At 32.9% G+C, this 26,836-nt stretch overlaps 1 protein-coding gene across 4 annotated transcripts in view; it reads right to left on the bottom strand.

The window, feature by feature from the left end:
• Positions 1-25,558, bottom strand: part of LOC111905397 (probable fatty acyl-CoA reductase 4) — a 65,139-nt gene extending 39,581 nt beyond the window's left edge. For 3 of the 4 annotated variants that reach the window (XM_023901097.3, XM_023901098.3, XM_023901100.3), the window contains exons 1-3: positions 25,407-25,558; positions 25,228-25,331; positions 11,554-11,756 (exon numbers count right to left, since the gene is read on the bottom strand). In XM_023901097.3, the coding sequence (XP_023756865.1) occupies positions 11,554-11,756; positions 25,228-25,331; positions 25,407-25,485 (386 nt within the window). In that variant the 5' untranslated portion in view covers positions 25,486-25,558. Of the gene's footprint in view, positions 1-11,553; positions 11,769-25,227; positions 25,332-25,406 lie in introns of those variants that run through there. The other variant, XM_023901099.3, reaches the window with a different exon arrangement.
• Positions 25,559-26,836: the final 1,278 nt, after the last annotated feature.

Genomic DNA, 26,836 nt, shown 5'->3' with positions numbered 1-26,836 from the left:
CAACTTTAGGGTGCATATTGGTGCTCCAAGATTGATTTGCATTCAGGTTACCACCAGATGAGTGTCAGAGATGAGGATATTCAGAAGACGACCTTTAGGACTCGTTATAGTCATTATGAGTTTGTGGTGATGTCATTCGGGCTCACCAATGCACTAGCAGTGTTCATGGATCTCATCAACTAGGTATGTAGACCGATGTTGGATCAGTCGGTGATTGTGTTTATAGATGATATTTTGGTCTACTCTGAGACCATTAAGCAACACGAGGAGCATTTGCAAGAGGTAGTGGAGACCCTGAATTCTTAAAATGTGAGTTTTTTTAGCGAGGCGAAGTTCTTGGGGTACATCATCAACCAAAAGGGTATATTGGCCGATCTGGCCAAGATTGAGACCGTGATGCGGTGGGAGATTGTGAGGACACCATCAAAGATTCAGAGCTTTCTAGGTCTCGCGGGCTATTATCGAAGATTTATCTAGGATTTCTCCAAGATTGTTGTACCATTGACCCGCTTGACGAAGAAGAATGTTACTTTTCGATGGGGGCCCAATCAATAGACTACTTTTGAGACATTGAAACAAAGATTATGCAAGGCCCTGATTCTCACCCTTCCTGAGGGTGTGGATGATTGTGTATTTTATTTTGATGTGTTTATCTCAGTATTGATGGTTGTACTTATGCAGGGGTCACGTGATTTCTTACGATTCGAGGAAGCTAAAGCCGCATGAGACGAATTACCCTACACACGATTTGGAGTTGGGGGGCTATGGTTTTTGCCCTCAAGATTTGGAGGCACTACTTGTATGGGGTTAGGTGTAGTATCTACACTGACCACAAGAGCCTGAGATATCTAATGGATCAACCGAACTAAAATATGAGACATTGAAGGTGGTTGGATGTAGTGAAGGATTCTGATTGTGATCGAGATTCTATATCACCCAAGGAAGGCCAATGTTGTGGCTGACGCTTTAGTACACCCATCAAGGATCTGTTCTTGAGAATGATTGTTGTTTCTCCTCTTATATATATGATCAAGAAGGCTCAGGTGCAAGGATTGAAGAAGGAAAATTGGAATGAGGAATGAATCAGGTGACTAATTCCATTATTTGTTGGAGATAATCGGGGTTTTTGGACTCAATGTGGTAGGGTTTCGGTCCCAACTACTGGTGGGGATAGACAGACAGTACTAGAGGATGCTCATAAGTCAATTTTTTTGATCCACCCAGGGGCCACAAATATGTATAGTGATATGAAGTTGAATTATTGATGGCCCTTTATGAAGAGGGAGATAGCAAGTCTCCATTCTTCGCCCTAACACTCTTTTGGACCTTTGTAAGTGTCCAAGACTCGATCTTTATCATGATAACTTGCTAGATCTTCATTTTTGTCCCTTAACATCATGTTCTTTTTAGTTGGAGTGATGAGATCTCATAAAGTTTGCAACTTTATGAATCTCTAGGACATGTGGTGAGAATGATGGTTTGGATCTGAAGTATAGTTGAGTTTTTAAGCCATGCATGAGATTGTTTTATCAAAAACCCTTATTTAGACTCCTTATGGCTTCAATACATGAATTAGACATGCACGTCTATAAACCACCAAATTTTATGTTAGTTTTGGTGATAGAAACCTTATGGAGTTAATGTGTTATGGAATTTTTTGAATAAATGCTTAATGGATGAATCCATGTCTTGCCTATCCTCTTTGGAACCTAAGGTTTGAAATATTTATCTTTTGGGTGGTCTTAAAGGATAAAGCTAGAAGCTTTATCCTTCTAGACCATGTTTCAGATCAGATCGGAGATTTGAAGCTCTTAGGGTTGAAGGAAGCAACTTAGTCCATTAAGTTGCTTGGAACCTAGTTCCCACGATGTGGCATTAGGTCGCCACACTGTGGCAGCTAGGGATGGATCCACTATTTTGTCCTGATTTGATGCCACGGTGTGGTGATTTGCTGAAGTGAGAAGTTTCACCGTTGACCATGACCTTTGACCGTTGACTTTTGAGTTGAGTTGACTTTTGATCAAACTCATAGTTTTCAAAGAAGAGCTAAGGGCTTACCTAGTATAACAATATAGGTGGTGCTTAGCATCATAATTTCTAGCACCGAGAGCAGCCACAGTTGAGTATCGACTGAGAGGTGAGTTTTCTCACCATACTTATGGGTCAAAGTTACCAATGTCGACCCACTGGATTGTGTTTTGTATGGTGCTACTTGTCCTTATGAGTCTTGCATGTATGATTGGGTTAAAATACACCCTTGGGATGAGCCCATATTGTTGGATTAGGTGTCTAAGCCACTAACTAAATTAGTATAACCTTGAATTATTACCAAAGTCCTTTTGGGTTGCCCTCAAACCTAGTCAATGGTTGGTTTTTGGAAAGAGATATAGATTGAGAGATAGAGGGAGAGAGAAATAGAGAGAGAGTCTAATTTATTAATTTATTATATGGTTAATAAATTAATTAGAAATCAAAACAAATAGTTTATTGATATATTATTATAATAATAATATATTAATTAGAAATAGTATTATTTAATTTAGAATTAATTGAAATTAATTTTGGGATTAATTCGATTAATTAATAGTGGAAGGACTAAATATGACAATGTTTAAAAGTTGAGCATTAACCAATTCTAGAACTTCCCTAGGAGGGGGGACGAAATTCTAGATGATTATGGGGTTTCTAAAGGGTTTCTAGAGCTTTTCTTGGGTTCTTAGGAGACTTGGATGCCTTAGGGGGAAGCAAAAGGGAAAAGGTTTATCCAAAGAAACATGCCTTATCCAGGTCTTCTAGTCACCTATATCAACCCTCCTAAGGGTTCACAATTTCTTTCATCCCTTCTACAAGAGGTAGAAACAAAAATCCTTCCTCTCCTCCTCTCTCCTCTTTAGTTTCCAATTTGCTAGGGTTTGGTTTTGAACCATTAGAGGCACGAGATTTCTGGTGCTTGCTTTCTAATGTGATATCAAGAAGGAATAATTGTTTATTTACTATAATAAACAAAAGGTATGTAATTTCTATAAACCTTTAATAATTATGAAAATAGTAATATACTTCCAAGGTTCTTCGTATTCAATAGTTGTTTGCAAATCATAGTGAGAACATAGATCCTATAGAGTGAATTTGAACTTAGGGTTTATGTTTTTCCGCCAAAAATAAATTTTTGTAACATATAAAACCCATCGCATGTTTGTATGTTTGGCTTGAAAGAAACCCTAGGGTTAGGCCCATGATTGTATTTTTAGGTTGAAAGAAGCCCCAGGGCTAGGCCCATTATTACATGTTTGGGTTGAAATATACCAAAAGGTTGGAACCATGATTGGATGTTGGGTTGGAGTATACCCTAGGGTTGGGCCTAACTGTATGTATGGTATGTGGTTCGTTGGGAAACTCGCTAAGCTTTGTGATTATGGTTTTATGTTAATGGTTTTATGAAATTCCGGTATGAAAATAAGGGCCCGATGTGATCGCACAACATCCCCCTCATGATTATGCACTTATGACTATTTTTACTCTGATGATTTTGGTATACTATATCATGGTTGATTTTGAGACATCTGATGTATGGAATTAATGATTTCTAAAATAAAAAAATTTACATATGTTTTGGGACATTACATAACCATAGACGTTTAAATGCCTATAATGTCATCTTCAATAATGATATACCAAAATCACCATCCATATACCACTTTTAATTATGAAGAGTGCAACCCGAAATAGCATGACATCCATCAACTCAACATATGGTGATGTAATATGGTAGGCAAAATATTACTCTAAGATAAGCCAGACATTTTATCAAACACTTGATGTCTATCACAAATTAGCAAACCGTGGAATTAAGGAAAGCTCCAAATGCACTCCAAATGATTACCTTAGTGTAACGCCCGCAAATCCGGGCTAGTCAATTTAGAGGCAATAAGGGTCGAAAATGACTTTTCGACAAAAGATTATTTAGAATAAATAATCTTAACCAAGTTGTAGTATATGTCACGAGGTTTCCATACATATAAAGAATGCCGAAATCCGAGTTATAACGAAGAAGTTATGGCCCGTCGAAGTTTTACGGCAAAACCGGCACGGCACCGGGAAACGTAAATAGTGAATTTACGCTAGAGCGAGATTTAGCCTTAGCAATCTAAACGAAAGTTGTAGAATATGTTAAACTAAGAGCGTCGATAAAAAGAACGCCCAAATCTGACTTCGTATGAGGAAGTTATGATTTTTCTAAGATTCGGCTTAGCAGTGCACGACCCGAAACTCGAATATTAGGTCGAGCGGTTTTTGGCTTACGCGACCTAAATGAGAGTTGAAGATCTCATTAATAGGAACTCAACGGTAAAAAGATGGACGAAAACGGAGTTCGTATGAAGGAGTTACGAATTCTTCGCGGTCATTTAACAGTCTAAACTCCTCCTACTGTTAAATTTGAGATCGGTCGAGAATTAGCCGACGGAGTGTAAACGAAAGTTGTAGATCTTGATTTTACCTACGCGTGGATATAAAGAACGTCGAAAACGGAGCTCGTATGCGAAATTTATGATTTTTCTAAGTTCGAAGGCTGATAAGCGATAGGGGGTGACGTGGCACCACCAGAATTGGACACGTGGCACCACCAGAAGGTTGCCACATGCACCAACTCGGCGAGTCATGACTCAGACTCGGCGAGTCCATCAGATTTCTCCCCTATAAATAGAGGTGCCGGGTTCCCTCATTTTCTCACCCCTCAACCTTCTTCTTTCTCTCTCTATACTCTCTCTCTCTCTCTAAGCTCCCTAACCCCCCTAAAAGCCTAGGTAAACCCCCTAGCACCCGAAGGAAGCCCCGAGGCTCCCAGAGTCCCGAGAAAAGAGCCTTTCGGCTCGGGAACGCTACTCCAGCGAAGCCCGGTTTTGCGAAAAACCCGCTATAAGTGAGCTGTACCTACCCTATCTTTAGTATAGCTTATGTTTTAATTTAGTAACATTATTAGGAACTTATAATGAGTATTTGGGCTATTATGAGTTATATTGAGTGTTATTTAACGCTTATATAATAATAATAATAGCTAGACTATTAGTTTGTCGCGGTTATCGTTAGACTAAACCCTAGTAGTATTGATACTAGGTTTTCTCGAAGGAAATTGTTTTGAGAGTATCGAAGCGCTGTTCGAGTGTTGAGTCACCACCTACTCAGGTGAGTGCATGGTCCCTTTCATCTTACACATAAATATGAAGTATTTTATTATTAATTACGTGCTATGTGTGCATATTGTCTGAATACTTGCTGTCTATGCTGGTGAAAGATTCTTATACATGTTTTAAATGATGTAAACTGTGTAAAGTATTTTATATCTACAAAATATGTTGGATAAAACATGGGTAGGTGAATGACGAGGGATAAAAGCTGAAATAGAGGGACATTAGTAGCATGGACCTAGTGCCCTATAGGTATACATTGGCAGCAGTGGACCTAGTACCCTATAGATGAGCACTGGCAGCTGCGCCACAACCCGTAGATGTTTTAGATCTATGGTAAACGACCTAGCAGCTGCGCTCTAAGGACAGTATCGGCAGCTGCGCCTAATGGGGAGCCTTATGACCATGACAGTAGCGTTTAAAGGTCAATACCGGCAGAAGCACCTCATAGAAAATGTCACAATTCTGGCAGCTGCGCCTAAGTGACAAGATTAGTAGCTGCGCTTAACCAATGTGTCATTGGCAACAATGGACTTCATGTTGTTTCCTTAGGATGATCCTTAGGAATGAATGAACGAGAAATAGCTGATTCTTAGAGGAGATCCTTAAAGAATAAATAAGATAATGGGGATGGGTAATTGGGTTAATTGTTTGATGATTGAACATAATAATTATATTATTGTGGGTTGAAAACCCTATGTACTCACCAGGTTTCCCAACCTGACCCACTCAGTTTATTTATATCACAGGTGTTGATATGAAGTGACATTACACTGAGAGATTTAAAGAGATGTAGATCACTAGTGTAAATAATTGTAAGTTCCGTTTATGCTTATGTTCCTGTATTGACAATGACATCCCAAAAGTTTTAAAATGAATAAAATACGTTTCTTCGAAAATGTTTTGATAACGCATTTATTTTTCTGGTAACAAATTCCGCAATATTTTTATAAAAAGAAGTACTCTGATTTTATAAAGCATAAACGAAATCGGTCTTTTCTGGCCGTGATTTTGGGGATGTCACACATAGCAACCCAAACATATCCCAAAGAGATATCAAACACATGGACTCATAAACACGTGTACACTCTAAGATAAAACAAATGTAAATGGAAAACAATAAATTTATGACACACAAGCATTTAACATGGTTCCACAATTGGAGATTATGTACATCCACAAGGAGAAACTGACGATTTATATTATTGATAAGAAATTAAAAATGGTTACAAATCACTTTCAAGTGGCCAAAGTGAAAGAATAAAGTTTGCCTTCAAAGAGTCACTAGAGAGAATGGAGGAAAGACTAGCCCAAAAATGACATAATTCTTGAAACTTAGAGGAAAGCAACAAAAAATGGCTACTTGGCCGATAGTTCTGGTGCCCAATTTATGTGGCCATATTTGTCAAAAAAAATCGTTATTTCAATTGGTGACCAAGTGGTCAGGAAGTGCCAAATATGGTATGATCGACAAAAAAACAAATAACGGCTACTTCGAGTAGCCAATAAGAGGCGATTTTGAGTTGTCCAAATTTTTTTTGAAGATTTATAAATTCTCGAACGATTGTATATAGGAAGCATTATGTATAACCAAAAAACAACACTCCATCTTGATAACAATGCACCCATATTCTCGAAACAAAAAAGCCAAATTTTTGGCAACTCTTTTATGGTTGTGTATATATAACAAAGTGTATCAAAAACTACAAATGATACCAACATACCCACAACCCGAAAAGAATAGATAACTCCAATGTAAAGTCAAAAGCAACCCCTTTAAAGTCAAATAAGAGTATGTCCAAAACTCAAAATAGTGAAAATGTTGCCTCGAGTTTCGACATCGCCATGACTCAGAACAAAATTGCATTATATCCTAAAATGGTCGAAACTAAACAAGTGACATACCTTATAAAACTAAATTGATCAATCTCAAAGCAAGCTAGAATGCACAACAAAATTGTTAGTTATTAGCGTTTAGGCCCAAGGCCTTTAGGGTTTAGCCATGAGGATTTAGGTATTCTTTGTATATTCTTGTGTAATTGTCTTTTGAGAATGAATCAATCCATTATCTAACATGGTATCAGAGCTCTAGGTTAAAACTTTGCTGCTGACCACAACCCACAGCCACGACCTTCCACTTCCGACAACATTCTCTAATAGTCATCAGAGATGCCTTCATTATGTTCCACAATTTTCCTTTTCTTTTCTTTTCCGCCTGAATAATAAAATAGCCACCGACACAAAACTAGAGATATTTCATTGGTTTCTTCCGCTGCCTCGTTTACTTCTACCTCCTCCTCAGATGACCCTTGTATATGCGCCTTCTGCCTCCTCCTCGGCTAGTCACTTCTTCAGATCTCTTTTCCAATTCAGCCACTTCTGATGTTGTTGTTGCCTCCCTCCAATGCCACCTTCCCCGTCAGGAAGCCTCTAATCTGTAGTCATTTCTTTCTCTATCAACATTGCAGTTGCCGATCTCGCCGGAATTGGCTCCGTTCGTCGCAACTCGAGCACTCTTTCTTTCTCGCTTCCTTTCTCCGAACTCCTCTGCCACTGGCTGCATGATCATCATAGCTGCCGTCAGTCTTCTCTTTTTTACAACAGAATCACCTATGTCTACCTCTTCTTTTCTCCTCAGATGAGCAGTCGATATTAGCCGCCATTGTTAGAGCTCTACCACCATCGATGCCGCTATCTTCATCTAGTTTTTATGTTTTTTTTCCATTTTAACTTTCTCCACCCGATCAAACTTCGGGGGGGGGGGGGGGGGGGGTGTTAGTGATTAGGGTTTAGGCCCAAGCTCTTTAGGGTTTAGCCATTAGGATTTAGGTATTCTCTATATATTCTTATGTAATTACCTTTTGAGAATGAATCAATACATTATCTAACAAAAATGTATCTCTCACAAATGTCTTTCATATCAAATGTATTTCGACGAAACGCCTTAGGACCAAATACCTATTGGTACAAAATTCTTGAACAAAACTAGATGATCTATAATATGTTCTACAAAACCATCTCAGATGAACCTGCTTTAATGATTAATTTTTTTTAGCCTACAAAGCAATATAAAATATTTCCAATATATACACATTTTTTTATTTTCGAAATGAGTGACAAACACAAACAATAATGAATTATACCTATCAGTTATAATACACTACCATCCAAATCATACATGAAACCTAAACATCACTCAGAAGTACATATCAAGAATAACTAATCTCTAATCTTTGTTGCTACAGATCCATCAAATAATCTCTTGTTTAATAACAAACAAGCAAATAAGGAGTGCAGTCATAAGTTTCACTAAGTGGTTGTCCCATAAAAGTTGAATACAAAACTCAAAATTTGGTATCAAACTCTATGAAACAATACAGAGAGATTCATAATGATCGATCAAATCATACATAATCCAAAGAGCCTTCAAGTTAAAACCTATAAATTATAATTCCCTTCAAGCACCTCAAATAACCAATCATCGTATAAAAAATGTATTCTAACATATGTACATAAAAATGTTAGTGACACTCAGTCATGCCATAATGGTCTTCTGCTAACAAGATAATAGGACATGCTAACAAATGCACTAGCGGCAAAATGATGCATTGCTCAAATGAATTAGAGGAGGGGGGGAACCAAAATAAAGAAAGCTAAAAATACATGGACTAATCGAACAACATGCACAAAGTCCAATCCGAAAAGCTTCAAAACTTATAAGGACCCAAAACAAATTCGTTAACTTCAACGCAATTACCTTCCGAAATTGAGAAAAACATCTTCCAAAAAGAAGGAGATTTAACACCGAATGCAACTTTAACACCTAAATCATATCTTTATGACTATGTTGTTCTTACTTTCCCCATGTCAAATCTTGGTTATATATACTAACAAATGGTATCAGAGTCGTACCATGAAAATCTAAGCAGATAGAACGATCTCGATTTCACAATTCTCAACATAATCGATTTAAGATATTTTTTGTTTGGTGAAATTTTTCAAGCTCTTGGAATCAAATTCATGTATTCAAGTTACTCTTCATCATTATTTTTTTATCGAATCTAATTCTATAAATCTGTCGTAATCCAATTCAATTTTGGACCATTACGCTGATCCATTATTGTTTATTGATATTTTTATTGTGCTTCAAAAAGCCCAGTGCGAATCGTTTAGTTCATCTGTTCTTTCACGTTCTTACGACGTCTATGATTCGGAACTTCTTTGTTGATACACGCTTAATTTGTTTTTAGTGGTTTGATCAATCTGATCCTATTGCTCAATCTGAATTCTAAATCGCAAATCATTCATTCTTAAATACCGAACTCGAATTTAACACATTCTTTAATTCATTGAGCCGATTTCATTTATTCTTGCTCAATCGATCGATCTGGATTCAATCATGTTTATTTGCTAATTGATCAAAGTCAGTTCCAAGTTTCTATTGAACATCAGTTCTTGAATCAATTTGTGATTCATATTATCATTCAAGTGCCGGTTAGTGAAATAGATTTTATCAAATTTGTGATGATTTTGAATCACAATGAAACCATATGAGAAAATGATGAGATTGGAAGCGTGATCAAACTCGTTATCGAAAATTTTATGATTTGTGGAATTTCATGAATTTGTGGAATTTCATGAAGTGATGTTGCTGAAGCGGTTTGATTTGATCCATAAACTGTTTCTAGCGATGGTTTAATTTGTTTATCCGAAAGCTTAAAGAATGATTAATCTGAAGAAAATTATCGTGAATTCAGAATTAAGAATCGGATATTCTGAAACGAATGCATTTGATCAACTTTTCAAAATCATTCACGTGGTTATGTGATGTGTGAATCAACATAAATATTTACACATCAGATTTTTGGTTCTTTTCATGATGAAAAGAAGCCATGTTTATGGATCAAGTTCAAATGAAGTGGGCATTTTCTCGGATTTGAGGCACATTTCATGAAGCTTTACAATTCTTTTTGGCTAGTGATTTCAAGATCAAATGCAGAAGTTCATATTCCAGTGATTTTTACAACGATGAACAGTACATATTTGTGTTCCAATTCAAGTGAAAGGATTATCTAAAAAGTCAAAATTTTGTACAATTCATATTATATATAATTTTTAAGGATTTACAGTTATTGTTTTATTCCACATGTCAAGGGGGTTTTGGTATTGATTGACATGTTTGAGCACATTCTCATGCCTATTCAAAGGTTTTATGATCTTATTTAGATCATAAAACAAAGGATAATTTTAGTATGATCAATCAAAAGAAAAGTGATTTTCAAAACTATATTGTTTTGTGATGCTTGGGAAAGGATTGTTAGAGTTGGGTATGTTACTTTAGGCATAGTGTTGAGCAAGTTGAGTTGGGAAAGGATTGTTAGAGTTGGGAAAGGATTGTTGCTGTGGTGACTATGGTCCTTTGATTGATTCAATTTTGGTTTTTCTTGATCAAGTTTGATTGAGAACAGGGACAGTTTTACTTGGTGTCTCGATGTGGAACCGGCAACACCTAGTTTTCTCGTACACAATGGAAAACATTTCGATTTTTTGGTTTTTTGCCTATTTTTCATGCACCAGCAACACCTTTTCAACTGCGGCAACACCTACTGTGTATTTCTGCATCCGTCCCTGATTGAGAACAAATTTTTGATTTTGAAGTGGATTTTATGGAGGGTTTGGATTCTTGCTTTATTGGGGGAGGGGGGGATTAATTTTAGATCTCAAGGATGATGTTCCCTTTGGATCTTCCTTTGTGTTGTCACATAACCTATAATCTGGTTGGAAGACTACTGGAGAGTTGAGAATTTTAGAACATTTTGATATTCTTTTTCACGTTTACACTTCGTATTTCCTAGATGCTTCTTTGGATTTTAGATCCTTGTAATCTACAGGGTCAAATAGTAAATAAATAATGATGCACTTTACATAATGTGCCATATATTTAGGAATTTGATCTTTAGTATATCGTATTTCTCACTTCTTTGTAGCAGTTGTTTCCTTTGTAAACTTTAATATAGATTACAACATTACTGAAACATGGAATCAAATTATAACTTGAAAACAAAGATCAATTATCATGGATTAGATTCTTTCTTGTACCATTTATTTTTTATGATCACTACCAATCTTGCATGTCACTTTTAATATTCATAGAAGTTAATGGTATTTGAAACATAATCTTAAAGCTTCATAATGGAATAAAACATTCTAGTTGAATAACTAAGAGAGTAAAATCTCAAATAAAATATCGAGTTAGAAACCTCCTCAACCTCAGTGACAAGGTCATTATACTTTTGCAAATATTCTAGACACTTAATTAGGCAAAGATATGTATATATGTAAAAGTTGGTTTATGGATATATGTGAATACCTTTCATCAAACTTGGTAGTAGCAGCCGAGCTTACAACAACATTGACTTGTCCCCGCATTTCATTCAACAAACTAATGTTCGTCACTCCAAAATTTTGTAGTCGTATATCACCAGCCACAGGCATAACCTTTTCAGATATGAATCTTTGAAAATTTGTCTTGTGTACCTCTTTGATGTTCATAAATAGGTCATTGTCGAGTACCTATATATACATCTATACATAAATTAACTGATAATATAACAATTAAACAATCATTAGTAAACTACATTTGTAAACATTTCAATACAACTCTAACATACCACATATTTTATATGGTTAAAATGAGGACACTAAATAAAGTGAAATACATGAACATATTACATTTATGTTATTATTTTGCTATATAAAGTTTTGTATATGTGTAGTATTATAGTAATTTCTAATGTGAACATCAATCTATAATTATTAATATCTTCATAGATGAATAATGACACAAACTATATATAAAATTCATAGCAAAATAATAGCATAAAACTATTCTCTTCATGTTTTCATTTCAATTAGTGCCTTCATTTAATCCTATTCCTATATATATATATATATATATATATATATATATATATATATATATATATATATATATATATATATGTTTGTGTGTGTGTGCGCGCACACACACACAAAAGTGGATATGAAACTTTTATACACCTAAGATTATGTGTAGAACCCATTAAAAGTATGACTTTTTTGTGATATGGCCTTAATATATATATATATATATATATATATATATATATATATATATATATATATATATATATATATATATATATATATATATATAGGGCTTAGGGAATTTGTGGCTGTTATGTACCTAATATTAGGTATAAAACCATCAAAAATACATAGTTTTAACAAAATTCAATAAAATCTCTCTACAATCCTTCTTGTATCCTCTATACAACTAGATGATAGGTTTTTTTACATATTTTTATGGAGTTTTAAATATTTAATTTTGCACCATAAACCATGTACGAGGATACATTATCAATTACCTATAAGTCTTTATATTCAAATTTAATATAGAAAACTATAATAAAGATTGAAATTATTCATTAAAAACCCAATAAACTTATTCCCATAACACATCAAATAGAACAATGCAAGTATACATATGGTAGGTGTTAAAGAAAGTTATGAAGGCTACTAGAGGTCTAATATAAACAACACATTCAAAATACATAGATGTTGAGGATAAATTATGAAATCAAAAATAATATGAGCTCAAAAGCAATAGAAAGAAGCTATCAATGAAAAAAATTGTTTTTTATAGTCAAAATGAAGTCGCTTCTGATGATTCTATACCTAATATTACATACATGACAGTCACTGATTCATTTTTCCCATATATATATATATATATATATATATATATATATATATATATATATATATATATATATATATATATATATATATATATATATATATACATACTAGGCGATGATCTTAATACTATTGAACTTAAATGTTATATATAAAGCATGGTTGCAGAAATCGCTAATCGGCTGCTAATCGATGGACTAGCGATTAGAGATTAATCGGGGACCATTAATTATTAATAAAATTATTCAAAAATTTATAAATCTAATTTTAATCCTACAAAAAATGTGATTAATCGGCGATTAGGTCCGATTAGGGCCGATTAGGTTCGACTTTGACCTGTGTTGACTAAATCTAATTAAGTCCGATGAAGTCCGATTAGGCCCGATTAGGTTCGTATTACCCAAACCCGATTGTAGTGACCAATTAGCAATAAATCTCATTGGTAAGGTTCGATTAGCGATTAATCGGCCGATTAGGCTGATTTCTGCAACACTGATATAAAGATAAATGATAATGGTAATGATTTGAATTGGATAAATATAGATAAATATGCATCTAATGAGTAAAAGGAAATGATTAGAGCTTAATGGAGATGATAAATATCAAAGTTCAAATCTTTCCAAATTCACCGAGGACTTGCTTCGACACATCACAAAAAGCACCGCAAAAAAGACCCAAAGTTATATAGGAACGCGAACATGATACGATAATCGACACGAAACCCATAGTCGCTACGCAAAACGGAGGATTTTCTTATTCCTATAAATAAATTTCCTCCTCAAAATGCTTTATGCTAGTAACTTTAGAGAAGTCATATTACGATTTTAGATGACTAGAAGGGAATTTGAAGATAAAGAACATGATTAGAGTGTTGTTTCGAAGATCAAAAGAGTGGAATCGTCAATTAATCATTTGGTTGTTTAGCAATTCCAATATGGTTGTTTTCTGTTAGATGTAGATGAACCTTAATACTATGGTTTGATTTGTTAGTTTGGATTTATAAACTTTATTTTTTATTAGGTTTGTTTGATCGCAAATCCTTGCGTATTAAAGTTCCAATTTTTATTGCGTAAAATTGAGTTTTATATTCTAAATGACTAGTCTGTTTATATAAGCTTGTATCCTAACTAATTTATGGAAAATAAATGTTTATGACTAGAGATTAAGTAAATCATAAGGTTACATGATTAATTATGAACTTTAATGTGTAAGATAACTTTAGATGACCATTATGTATTTAGATTAACTTTTACGATCATTGAGCTTAATCACTAGATCAAATCTTACATAATTTAAAATTTAAATTGGTGATTGGAATGAATAATTAGATGATCGTGGTGTTAAATATTTTTTTAATTAATAGTATTACTTAATCAAACCAAGATAGCCAATCATGATAGGAATCGACAATTAATAATATAAATCCACTACACTTCTAATAAATCAACTATAGGAAAAGTGGTTGATTCGAAATTTAAGTGGAATTACTATAAAATTATTGTTTTAATCAAGTTCTTTTCCTTCGTCTGCTAGTTTGTTTGTTTTAGTTTCAAGTTTAATTAAGTTTAAACAAAACCCCAAATTACTTTTATGTTCAATAGTTTAATTAAAAGTTTTATCTTCTTATTCAAAATCAGAAACGTTACCCTTATATTAGATACTTGGTTTTACATAACTATGTTGCTACATGATTAGGTATACTGCGTAATGTGTGCTACTTTCTAGTTGTGATAAAATCAAATTTTGAAATTTAAAACTTTGAAAATTATTTTAAAAATTGTTAACCACACATCAAGTTTTTGTTTAGATTAGTTAGCCATTAGTAATCCATCCTTTTTAAGATCTATCCCACATAAAGTTATTTTTCTGTTTTGTTAGTATTCGCGACACGACTCCTTACCTATCACAACATGTTTACTGGGATTCTATTTTTATTTTATTTTTCATTTTTTTTTTCGTTTTTACGTTTGTTTTATATTTTGTTTCAGTTTCTTAATGATTTTAGCATCCACTTTAGATATAGTGTTGCCTTTTCTGAAGCCCGGGAGCGAATTTTACAAGAAATAAGAAAGTGAGAGAAGATTCAAGCGAGGAAAAAGAAAGCAAAATTGATGAGATCATGACATACAACACGAATCTTATGCTAGTGGGGTACGCAACTCATACCAGAGAGGCACCGACCAATCCCGATCGCAACCAATTTCAAGCTCAAAGGATAATTTTTTACAATTATTAAAGGAACCACTTTTTTCTTCAGAAAAAACCACAAAGACACCCACAAGCATGAAGAGGAAATGATCGAGACCGCCTTTTATTTCAATATTCTAGAGGCGAAGAAGGGTACAAGCATGTTAGAAGTCTTCCCAATAACTTTTAAGGATGCGTCAAAGAAATGGGTCAAAATCCTTATCGACTTTATATATTACTATGTGGGACGATCTCAAGTACAAAATTATCCAACAGTTTAACCCACCTTTGAAAATCGCCAAGCTGAAGATATAAGTTTAATTATTTTAACAACTCGATGGGGGGACACAATATTCAAAACATGGGACTGATATAAAGAGTTACATCAAAATAGCCCACAACATGATCTTAATGCACAACAAGTAGTCCAAACCTTCTACAATGGGGAAACATTTGTAGAAGACAATTGGTGGGCTCCCAAGGGACTATTACAAAGAAGACTCTTACGGATAGAAAGTATTTAGTTGACAAACTTGCAAGGCATTTGTTACAATGGAACACACAACAAGAGAAGGTTCATTAAGAGGGAGATCAGTGAGACAAATTTTCAATGGATTGGCGGCATTAAGTACAAAGCTCAACAAATTGAGTCAATACATGAAGAATGCAAACCATAGACTCCATGCCATACAAGTAGGTTGCGACAACTATAGAAACCATCATTCAATAAAGGATTGGGATCTAGAAAACAATGGTAAAAAAATGGCCCAAGTGTGTTTATCATTCGACGATAAATACAATACGAATCGGAGATAGAAGAGTAAGTGGAAACCTTATGAAGAGTACAAGATGGAAAAGGCGGAAAGGTTCTGACAACAAAGACAAAGAATTTACCAAAGAGAACAATGTAAACAAAAGAAGAAATCGGAATTCGAGGCTATTTATAACACTCATGTTTGTCGCTAGGCATTTCCTAGAAAATACGTATTTTCATCAGTTGACAATATAAATTTTCTTGTCAACAAATGAATATAATTTAGTCGAACTTGATATTTGTTTATATAAAAGTGATTTATTAGCAATTCCAGTTGTTATACTGATCGATCTATTTAAGGGAATGATGTCGATGTTAGATTTAGTGAGGTGTTAAAAGTGGATTTTCTAAAAGGAAAATGACTTATATGGGTAACTATGTTTCAAAATCGTTCAAAAAATACCATTTAAGTTTGGTGTGTCCAAAAAACACCATCCAAGTAAAGAATTTGTACAAAAAGCACCAATGAAGTAAATTCTTTGTTCAAATTTGACTTTTTGGTAACCGACAATTATCGGTAAAAAATAAGTAAAGGAAAAAAACAAGAGGAAATGACTCAAAGATGTAATTATGTTTCAAAATTGTTCAAAAAAACACTATCCAAGTTTGTTATGTTCAAAAAACACCATCCAAGTAAACTTTTTATACAAAAACACCAACAAAATATATGTTTTGTTAAATATTACCCACCGGTAACTGGCTCTTACAGGTTAAATGATGACTTGGCTTAACTATTATGACATGGCATAATAATTATTCAAAAAACAATAAATGATATATTCCTCCTTTAAAAATCGATTTAGGGTTTCTTCATTAACAAATGAGTTCTTCTTCACCTATGATTGCTCTTCTCCTTCTAAAGTGATGATCTCGAACTCAAGTCCAAAACTCTAATTCTTGACTTAAGGCAAAATGGGCTATTTTACCCCTGCCTTAATGGGCCTCCCTCACCCTAATGCCCAAACTCATAAAAGCCCAAAAAGGCATCCAAGCCCAACTACAAGGCCACTAAGGCCCAATATGGCCCAAGAACCCCTAACATGGCCTTAAGCCCAAAAAATAACCTCCTACAATCAGGTGGACCCAAGGCCCAACTTAAACAAGTCCATGCATACGTCCAACATATGCTGAAGCCTCTACGATCCGAATTTCAAGCTAGTATGCCCGACGTACTCCTAGCGTACGCCGAACATACTCGGCTAGGGTCAAGAACCACCAATCTTCCGAAGGCCATAACTTCTTCATTCCATGTCTGATTTCGTCATTCTTTAGACCCTCGGTATGGTTGTCTGATGCCTAAATTGACTCTCGTGGATATAAAGAATGATGAAATCGGACTTAGAATGAAGAAGTTATAGCCTTTAGAAGATTTGTGGTTCTTGACCCTAGCTGAGTATGCTAGGAGTACATCGGGCGTACTGGCTTGACATCCAAATAGTAGAGGCTTCAGCATATGTTGGGCGTATGCATGGACTTGTTTAAGTTAGGCCTCAGGCCCACCTGATTATAGCAAGTCATTTATTGGGTTTAAGGCCATGTTGGGGGTTCTTAGGCCATATTGGGCCTTAGAGGCCTTATAATTGGGCTTGGATGCCTTTTGGGGCTTTTTATGGATTTGGGCCTTAGGGGGAGGGAGGCCCATTAAGGCAGGGGTAAAGGAGCCTTTTTTGCCTTAAGTCAAGAATTAGAGTTTTGGACTTGAGTTCGAGATCATCAGGTTAGAAGGAGAAGAGCAATCATAGGTGAAGAAGAACTCATTTGTTAATGAAGAAACCCTAAATCGAGCTTTAAAGGAGGAATATATCATTTATTGTTTTTCAATAATTATTATGCCATGTCATAATAGTTAAGCCAAGTCATCATTTAACCTGCAAGACCTAGTTACCGGTGGGTAATATTTGAACAAAACATATAGTTTGTTGGTGTTTTTTGTACAAATAGTTTACTTGGATGGTGTTTTTTGAACGATTTTGAAACATAGTTACCTCTTTGAGTCATTTCCTCTTGTTTTTTTTCCTTTACTTATTTTTTACCAGTAATTGCCAGTTACCACAGGACCAAATTTGAACAAAGAATATACTTCGTTGGTGTGTTTTGTACAAATTCTTTACTTGGATGGTGTTTTTTGAGCACACCAAACTTGAATGATATTTTTTGAATAATTTTGAAACATAGCTACCCATATAAGTCGTTTTCCCTTTTCTAAAAAAATATACTTTGTATACTAAACGGATTCTACCTCTAAAATGATCTTACCTGATCATTACTTATTTTAAAGAACTCGATATTCCAATGGGATTATTGAGGAATCTGAAATAGTGTAATTATAGTTTCTAGAAATATAAAACGACGACTAATACTTAGTAATAATTTTATGTAGGTTGTTTAAAAGGGAAATTTAAGTGTCAGACGAAAGACAAACTTTCCAACAATCATCCACCTTTTACAAGGTAAGTGCTTAGTTACTTTCATATTACACATAAATACATAGTATTTAAAGACTTAACTATCATATGCACTATTTTTTAGATAAAGTAGCTTGATAGAATTTTGCTTGCTTAATTCAAATATTTGATTTTTTTTAACGGAAAACTAATCTAGTCTAACTACCATAGATACCACTTATTTCTCAATTGAGACTTGAACCCATGACCTCTCAAATTAGATGATCACTCCTTACAGCTAGGCCAATGGCCTTTTGGTATTGAAATATTTGAATAGTTATTTATTTTATTATCATACTTAAATTACTTTGGGTAGTAAAGATCATCATTTTTGGATTATAAGTGAGAATAATGGGAATGGATAATCTGGTTAATTTTCTGGCGTGAAATACAAATTTAAAAAGACTTAACTATATTATTGTGGGTTGACAACTCTATGTACTCACTAGACTCTCAAGTCTGACTCACTCAGTTTCTTTAAATCACAGGCAATGGTATGAAGATACATGCATAATGATCTTAAATTTTTGAGAGATTTATGGTGTTTAAGGTTATTACTACAATAAATAGTTGTAAGACATATAGTGACTAAGTTATGCTTATGTTTCTATATTAGGGTTGACATCCGAAGTTTTTAATATTAATGAAACTGTTTCTTTGAAAATGTGTTTCATTTCCTCTTACAAATGTCTTGGGATAAATTTTGCACCAATATATTTTGTAAATGAGTATTTTATTTTAAAATAAGCATAAATTAAAAGTTTTATTTAGCCGTGAAAATTGGGATGTCACAGTTGGTATCAGAACATTAGCTTAAGCGAACTAAGAATTTTGTTAAATTCTAGATATAAAATTAGAATGCTAAGTGACGATGTTGAGGTGTGTTTCTAATATATTTTAGGTTGTACACCTAAATTGATATGAGTACTAGCTTACTTTTTTACACACGCCTAATATGCTATTAAGTGCTAAATGATTTATATTATAGCATGTCTTGAGTTGCCTACCTAGATTGATATTACTTGAAAAGATTTGAGTTCTATTGCCAACCATTATTTGTAAAAAGGAAATTTTATGTGTACATGATTCTAAACGTATAATTATTGTATTAGTATTAGCATGTAATGTTTTTATGTGATAAGGAGGACTTATGCGTCTAACTTAAACAAAACTTACCCTATCATGATATACTCATGTTCCTATACACTAATAAATTGTTTTGGTGTACAAAGAGTCATGGTGAGGACATGTAGCGGATTGGGAAATGAAAATGGAAATCGACAACCTAAACCTTAGTGTTTAATTAAACGTGCACCAAAAGTTGTACTTTCACCTAAACGTTTCACGATGGTGGGAGTCCATGCTATGATACAGGCTATGTTAGACCAACAAATAGAGGAAATAAGACGACTTCAACATGAGAATAGAAGAGAACTGCTGCTCCATTTGTTGAACCATATATGAATGAATATCAGTCGGAAAAAGGAAACTATAGCAAAACCATTGATCAAGTTGAACAATGAGTGGTTAGGAGGAGAAATGCAGATGCAGGGATGATACAAATGGATGAAAGTATAAGGACTTCATGGTTGCCAAGCCACTGAGTCTTTATGGGTACCCAAAACAATTGATTGTTATGAACTGGATCTCTGAAATAGAGATCGTATTTGAGAGTTGCAACTACATCAACCGGTAGAAGACAGCCTTCGTTGTCAAAAAACTGAAGATTAGAGTGTTAAGTTTGTGGAAAATGTTTATTGAGACTACGCCGAATAGAGAAGAGATAAATATGTCATAGGAAAAATTCCCGAAACAATTGAAAACAGAGTACTATTCAGAAAGAGACCTTTTGGAAATTAATAATGAGTTCTAGAATCTGAAGAAAGAAAAGAAGAAGGCTAGTGAGTATGTTGCTTCTTTCACTAAAAAGATGAATTTAGTTTCATACTTGGTCCCTAGTGAACTTTCAAAGATAAAGAAATTTGATTATGGTTTGCCAACATATTATGTCCTAAAGGTGAAGTAAGTGACTACCTTGTAAGCATCCTTCTAGGCGGCTAAGAATATGGATAATCAAATAACGGATAAGGGTCTGGAAAAAGCTTGTACGAGAGAGAATTTTTTTTTGAAGGATATTCAAGGTCCAATAAGAAGAGTAGGTTTTTGAAGTTTAGCCCCAACAACAAGAAGTCTAGGTGTAACAACGGGGTGAAGTGGTGTGTAAAGTTTAAGAAGAAGCATTATGGGAGATGTGATGAAGTGGTGGCCCGCTTAAAGTGTGGAAAAATGGGTCACTATGCTAAGGAATGTACCTCTAACAAGAAAGTGTGTTTTGAGTGTGGAGAACAAGGGTATTTCAAGAATTACTGTCTGAAGAAAAAAGGAGCTACAATGCCAAATCTGCAGCCAAACCCAAATGCATGAGCATTCAAGATGGCCCTTGAGGCAACAAAAGAAGAAGAAAATGTCGCTTCAAGTACATTTCTAGTAAATGATTTTCCTGCCAATATTTTGTTTGATTCGAGAGAAAATTAATTCTTTATTTCTCATAAATTTAGTAGAAAACTTGCATTGCCTCTATGCAAACTAGAAACTTACTTACCAATAGAAGTTGCTAGTGGTAATACCTGTTAGTGATTGCATGAAAAACATCATCATTGACTTGAATGCAAATAAGTTCCACAAGGAATTATTGCCCATTAAGTCAAATGGTTTAGACATGGTGCTAGGAATGAATTGGCTAAGTGTGAAAGATGCTGGAATGTGTTTTAGAAAGATGATGGTTAGAGTAAATCCCTTTAGAAAAGAACCATTTATGGTGTATTGACACAAATGTCGTGTAAATGAACTAGGGCGAGTAATTTTTATGATATAACTTCAGGAATTGTGGGACAAAAGTTTCATTAGACCTAGTTCATCATACTAGGAAGCCCCTATGCTATCCGTTAAGGAGAAGAAGGATGGAACCATGAGAATGAGCATCCACGATAGAGAGTTGAATAAAGAAACATAGAAGAATAAATATCCATTTCCTATAATTGATGACATGTTCGATTAACTGTAATGCGCTAGCTACTTTTCAAAGATAGATCTCTGGTTAGGATATCATCAACTGAAGGTGAGAGAACAAGATTTTTACAAACCGATGCTTCGGTAGCATTTATGGATCTGATGAATCGAATTTGCAAACCATTCCTCGATAGATCTGTAATAGTTTTCATCAATGATATTCAAATATACTCAAAGAACAAGCAGGGGCATGACAAGCACTTGCGTGAAGTATTAGAAGTTCTAAAGAAGGAGAAGTTGTATGAAAAGTTTTCCAATGTCATTTCTAAATCTGAGAGGTGAAATTATTGGGTCATTTGGTTACCCAAAATGGAATAAAGGTCAATCTAGCAAAGATTAAAGCGATGACGAAGTCGGAAAGAAAGAAAAGTCCCACTAAGATTCATAGTTTCATGGGATTAGTTGGATATTACCAATGGTTTATCCAAGGGTTCTCTTTAACAGATGCTCCATTGACAGCCTTGACCCACAAAGGGGCTACTTATATATGGAGTGAGAAGCATGAAGAAGTTTTTGAGAAACTAAAGAAGCAGTTGCGTGAAGAACTGATCCTTACTTTACCCGATGGAGTTGAAGACTTTGAGGTTTACAGTGATGCATCTGGAGTTGGGATAGGATGTGTTTTAACCTAAAGGAATAAAGTAATAGCATATGCATCACGACAACTGAAGACCCAAGAACAAAACTACCAAGCTCATTATTTAGAGTTGGCAGCAGTTGTTTATGCGTTAAATATAAGGAGGCATTATCTCTATGAAATGAAGTGTAAACTTTTCACTGTCATGAGACTCTCTAGTATCTCTTTGATCATTAGGATTTATACATCAGACAAAGGCGATGGCTAGAATTACTCAAGGAATATGAATGTGAAATACTTTACCATCCTGGTAAAGCAATTTTCATAGCAGATGCGTTGAGTAGAAAGATAAACATGCAGAGGAAAAACCCAAGAAAGTTAAGAATTGAAATTGTCTCGACGATTGTGGAAAGTATCAAAAGGGCTAATATTGATGCTTTAGAAGGAGATAACCGAAAACAAGAATGTATGGGAATAATGTTAGTGTTTGGAACAAACAACCAAGGGTTGAAAGTATTCCACGACAAAATTTAGATACTAAAGATGGGTGGTATAAGAGATCTTCTCATGGAAGAATCTCACAAAACCATTTACTATATCCATGCTGGCAGCACCGAAATATATATGGATCTGAAACTATATTACTGGTGGACAACGATGAAACTTGATGTCACTAAGTATATGGCCAAATGTGTGACTTGCACAAGAGTTAAGACTCAACATCATAAACCATGTGGTAGTTTGGCACCATTATCGTTACCCATAGGCAAATGGGAAAATATTACCATGTATTTCATAACCAAACCACCTAGAACGAAAGGAGATTACGATATGATTTTGGTAATAGTAGACTAATTAAAAATAGTTTACACTTCATAGCAACCAATGAGAGATGGTCTATGGAACTTCTCCATCATACGAAAGGAGGTTACGATATGATTTTGGTAATAGTAGACTGATTAAATATAGTTTACATCTATAGGTTTTTATGAACAATAAATTGTTTGGACTAGAGATTGACCAAATCATAAGATTAAATGATTTAATTAGGGACTTTAATGTGTACGATAGCATTACTTAACCATTATATGCTTCGCTTAATTTTCATAACTATTAAAATTAATCATTAAATCAAATCTTTCATATTTTAAATATTTAATTGGTTTATTGAAATAAAATTAATCATTAAATCAAATCTTTCATATTTTAAATATTTAATTGGTTTATTGAAATAAAATTAATCATTAAATCAAATCTTTCATATTTTAAATATTTAATTGGTTTATTGAAATAGTTAGTTGCGTGAACATTGTGTTAAATGTTTTTACAATTAATAGTGTATGTTAATCGGACCATGAGAGTTAATCAAATATGAATCAATAATCAATAATATAAATCTTTTTGCATTTCTAATAAGTTAACCATAAGAAAATGGAGAGAATCAGAATATAAGTAAAAGTACTTTCAAATTACTGTTTTAATCAAATTCTTTGATGTCGTTTGTTAGTTTGTTAGTTGTTAATTCAAGTTTAATTAAGTTTAAACAAAATCCACAAATTATTTTTATGTTCTTTTGTTTAACTAATAGTTTTATCTTCTTATTCAAAATCATAGCTAGTTCCCTTGTGTTTGATCACAGCTACATGATTAGATACACTAAAAATCAATTTTATAAATATAAAACTTTGATAACATTTTTTTTTATATTTAATTAAATGTGAGACCTATGTATTATATGAGTTTATTTTAAAAAAAACTAAATACAAAATTCTAAACATTTAAGAAGTACGAATTTATAAGAAACGTGAGAAAATATTGAATTATAAAAATTAAAGTGTTTTTTTTTCTTTTAAATTTAAACAAATAATTTAGATTTAGATAAATAAATAAAGAAAATTAATGAATCTTTAATTTAATAATTTTGAAATTAGAAAGAAAATTCATTAATGAAATTCATACGCATTTATTATTATATTTAAATACTATTTAGAATTTAATAAAATGAAAAAACCATAAAATAAAATATGGAATAAACATTAATTTAAAATAACCTTAAAATTATATGTGGTAAAATAAATGAAAATATGAGGTATAATAAAAAAATCTTTATTTATTAGAAAGGATGACACATCATTTTGATAAAAATAAACGTACACCTATTATTTACTCTTTTAGATAAACATTAAAACTCTAATTTTTGTTTCCACTTTTCCTAACTCCCTCCAAAAGTATGGATGTCGAATTTGTATGATGCTGCTATGCGAAGTTGTACTGTTGCAATTCTTTTTCTTTTTGGAAAAAATATAGATACTGCTAGTCGAAGATCTATGTTTCCTATTGTGTTCAGTTCAGTTCTATAATAAATGAAGATCTTTTTGCCACATGTCACACTCTCATTGATTTTGCCACATGTCATTTTGTGGTTATTTTTAATTAATATTTTTCCACATGGCATTTTGTGGTTTTTTTCATTTTATTAATTTCCACATAATATTTAAATGTAATAATTAATTACAATAAATGTAATAATAAATTCATATTAATTTTATTAATTGACTTCCTTCTAATTTCAAATTTTCTAAATTAATGTTCTATTAGTTTCCTTTATTTATTTATCTAAATTATTTGTTTAATTTAAAAGAAAAACAAACAATTTAATTTTAATAATTCAATATTTGTTTATTTTTTTCTTATAAATTCAAATTTCTAAAATTTTTAGAATTTCATATGTTTTTTTTAAATGAACCCATGTAATATATGGATCTTACACCTAGTATATATCTATTTCACTACAAAAGTTATTTAAAAAAAAATTATGTTGTTATTTCAATTTAATTCCAACGGAAAAGCACGAGAGGATCTCGAAATGTGAGAAAGAAAGGAGTGGCATATTTTTGCAACTATCTAAATAAATATATATTTCTTTTTGCAAAGAACATTTTTTTGTTGGAATAGGTTTTAAGTTTTAACTATGGGGTGCTAATTCTTTTAGATGAAAAAAAAAGCATAGTTTCGACTTCGGAATGGTTTTACGGATTTTAATTTATTTTATGATAGAAACAAATCACATTGAAATCAGTAGGTTATTATCTAGCGTCAAATAAACGTTTTTTTTTATTAACAACTACCTAGTTTTGATGGGTTCCACACATAATGATGGATGTATAATAACCCCATATTCAGATCGCTCATATATATATGATATATTATAGGTACCTCCGTGTGTAACCGATGCATGGCTAAGTTTGAATCTGAAGCTCTTATAAGAAGAAAGAGCTTATTTATGTTTGGTTGTATCCTTAGTATCTTCTCAACTAAAACTGCAGTATATAAACATAAATTAAAAACTATAACATATCTCTACTGTTGAGAGATTGAATACGCGAGAGACTTACTTTTTGCCAGAAATCCAGTAGCTCCTGTGACTAAGATAGTTTTATTTTCAAGATACTCAATAATGCTTTCCATTTCCATTAGATATCAGATGAAGAAAGCTAGTAAATAGCCTTTACAATTAACACATGTTATATAGGTCTAACGGTTGGTTGGTCTAATGAATTGCAGTTGGAAACAACTTGTTACACAAACCACCCGTGGGATACTTAATTATGGTGGTTCAAAAGAAAGGTTATTATTGATATAATTGGCCTACACGACTAAACAAATTTAAAAAAGTCCACAAGCTGTAATGGCCCAAGAAAGTAATAAGAAGTAAAATGCAAAAACGTACCATTAATAGAAAAATTAGGCTACTAATTACCAAGGGAAGAATTTCTGTTTCATTTACTTTCTTTTTCTACCGATAAGAAATATATTAGAATTGGACATAATTGATGGTAGCACAAGTAGCTAGTTGGTGGTTGCTTTTCATTGCGACTTAAATCTTCATGTCCACTGGACATTTGGCTTGTTAGAATTTGGGAAATCTGTAAAAGAATATTTACAATTTGGCTCTATGTTTTTTTCTTTATTTTAATTTTTTGCAATTTAACCATTGGAATCAGCTATTACTTACAACTTAACTTAATTAACAGTTTACCGCAAACAATAACATGTTTCGTTGGTTAAATTGTAAATAAAGTGTCAAGAGTGATTTTTCTTTTGTCAATAGGCCAAAATATAAGTAATTTTTTTTTTCAATGCATAATAATCTTTAATCTTAAGTCTTATCTATTTTAAGATTAAATTACAATCTATTTTTATTGAAACAATTATTACAATTTGTTTGATTTTTAATACATGATAATAAATAAAATACAAAATTTTAATTAAACTTCTATTTAATAAAATATAAAACTTGACTAAAATGTAAAAATATATTGTTATGACATGTATTATTAGTTTTTGATAATGAATCTAGATTAAAATTTGATACGAATAATATTCAAATACCAAATACTTGCTTGAAAAATCTTCATGTTGGTTGCTATGTATAAACAAACATGTTTAAAAGGAAGATGATTTGTAGATTTTTTTATTGTTATTTTTATTTTTATTTTTATTTTTTTTGCAAATTACATAAATTGGTTTTTTAGGTAATTATGAAATCACTATTGACATTGGTAACCATTATAAAAATTCAAGAGAGAAAGAATACCATATGGCGTTTATTGTTTGAATGTTTAAAAAAGTAGGCATATTGTAATCTATATCTATTTAACTATATATATATATATATATTTTCCAATCATATCATGCATTTGAAACCTTACATAAATTTAGAAACATTTCATGCATTTGAAACCCCCACACATTTTCATAATCAAAATAATTAATCACACGTCATACACTTTATATAACTGAAAATTTGTAGCTATGAATGAAA

This window comes from Lactuca sativa, chromosome 6, assembly GCF_002870075.4.
Source record: "Lactuca sativa cultivar Salinas chromosome 6, Lsat_Salinas_v11, whole genome shotgun sequence".
NCBI lineage: Eukaryota > Viridiplantae > Streptophyta > Magnoliopsida > Asterales > Asteraceae > Lactuca > Lactuca sativa.
The sequence above is the reverse complement of the archived record's forward strand: the minus strand, read 5'-3'. Positions and strand labels throughout refer to the sequence as shown.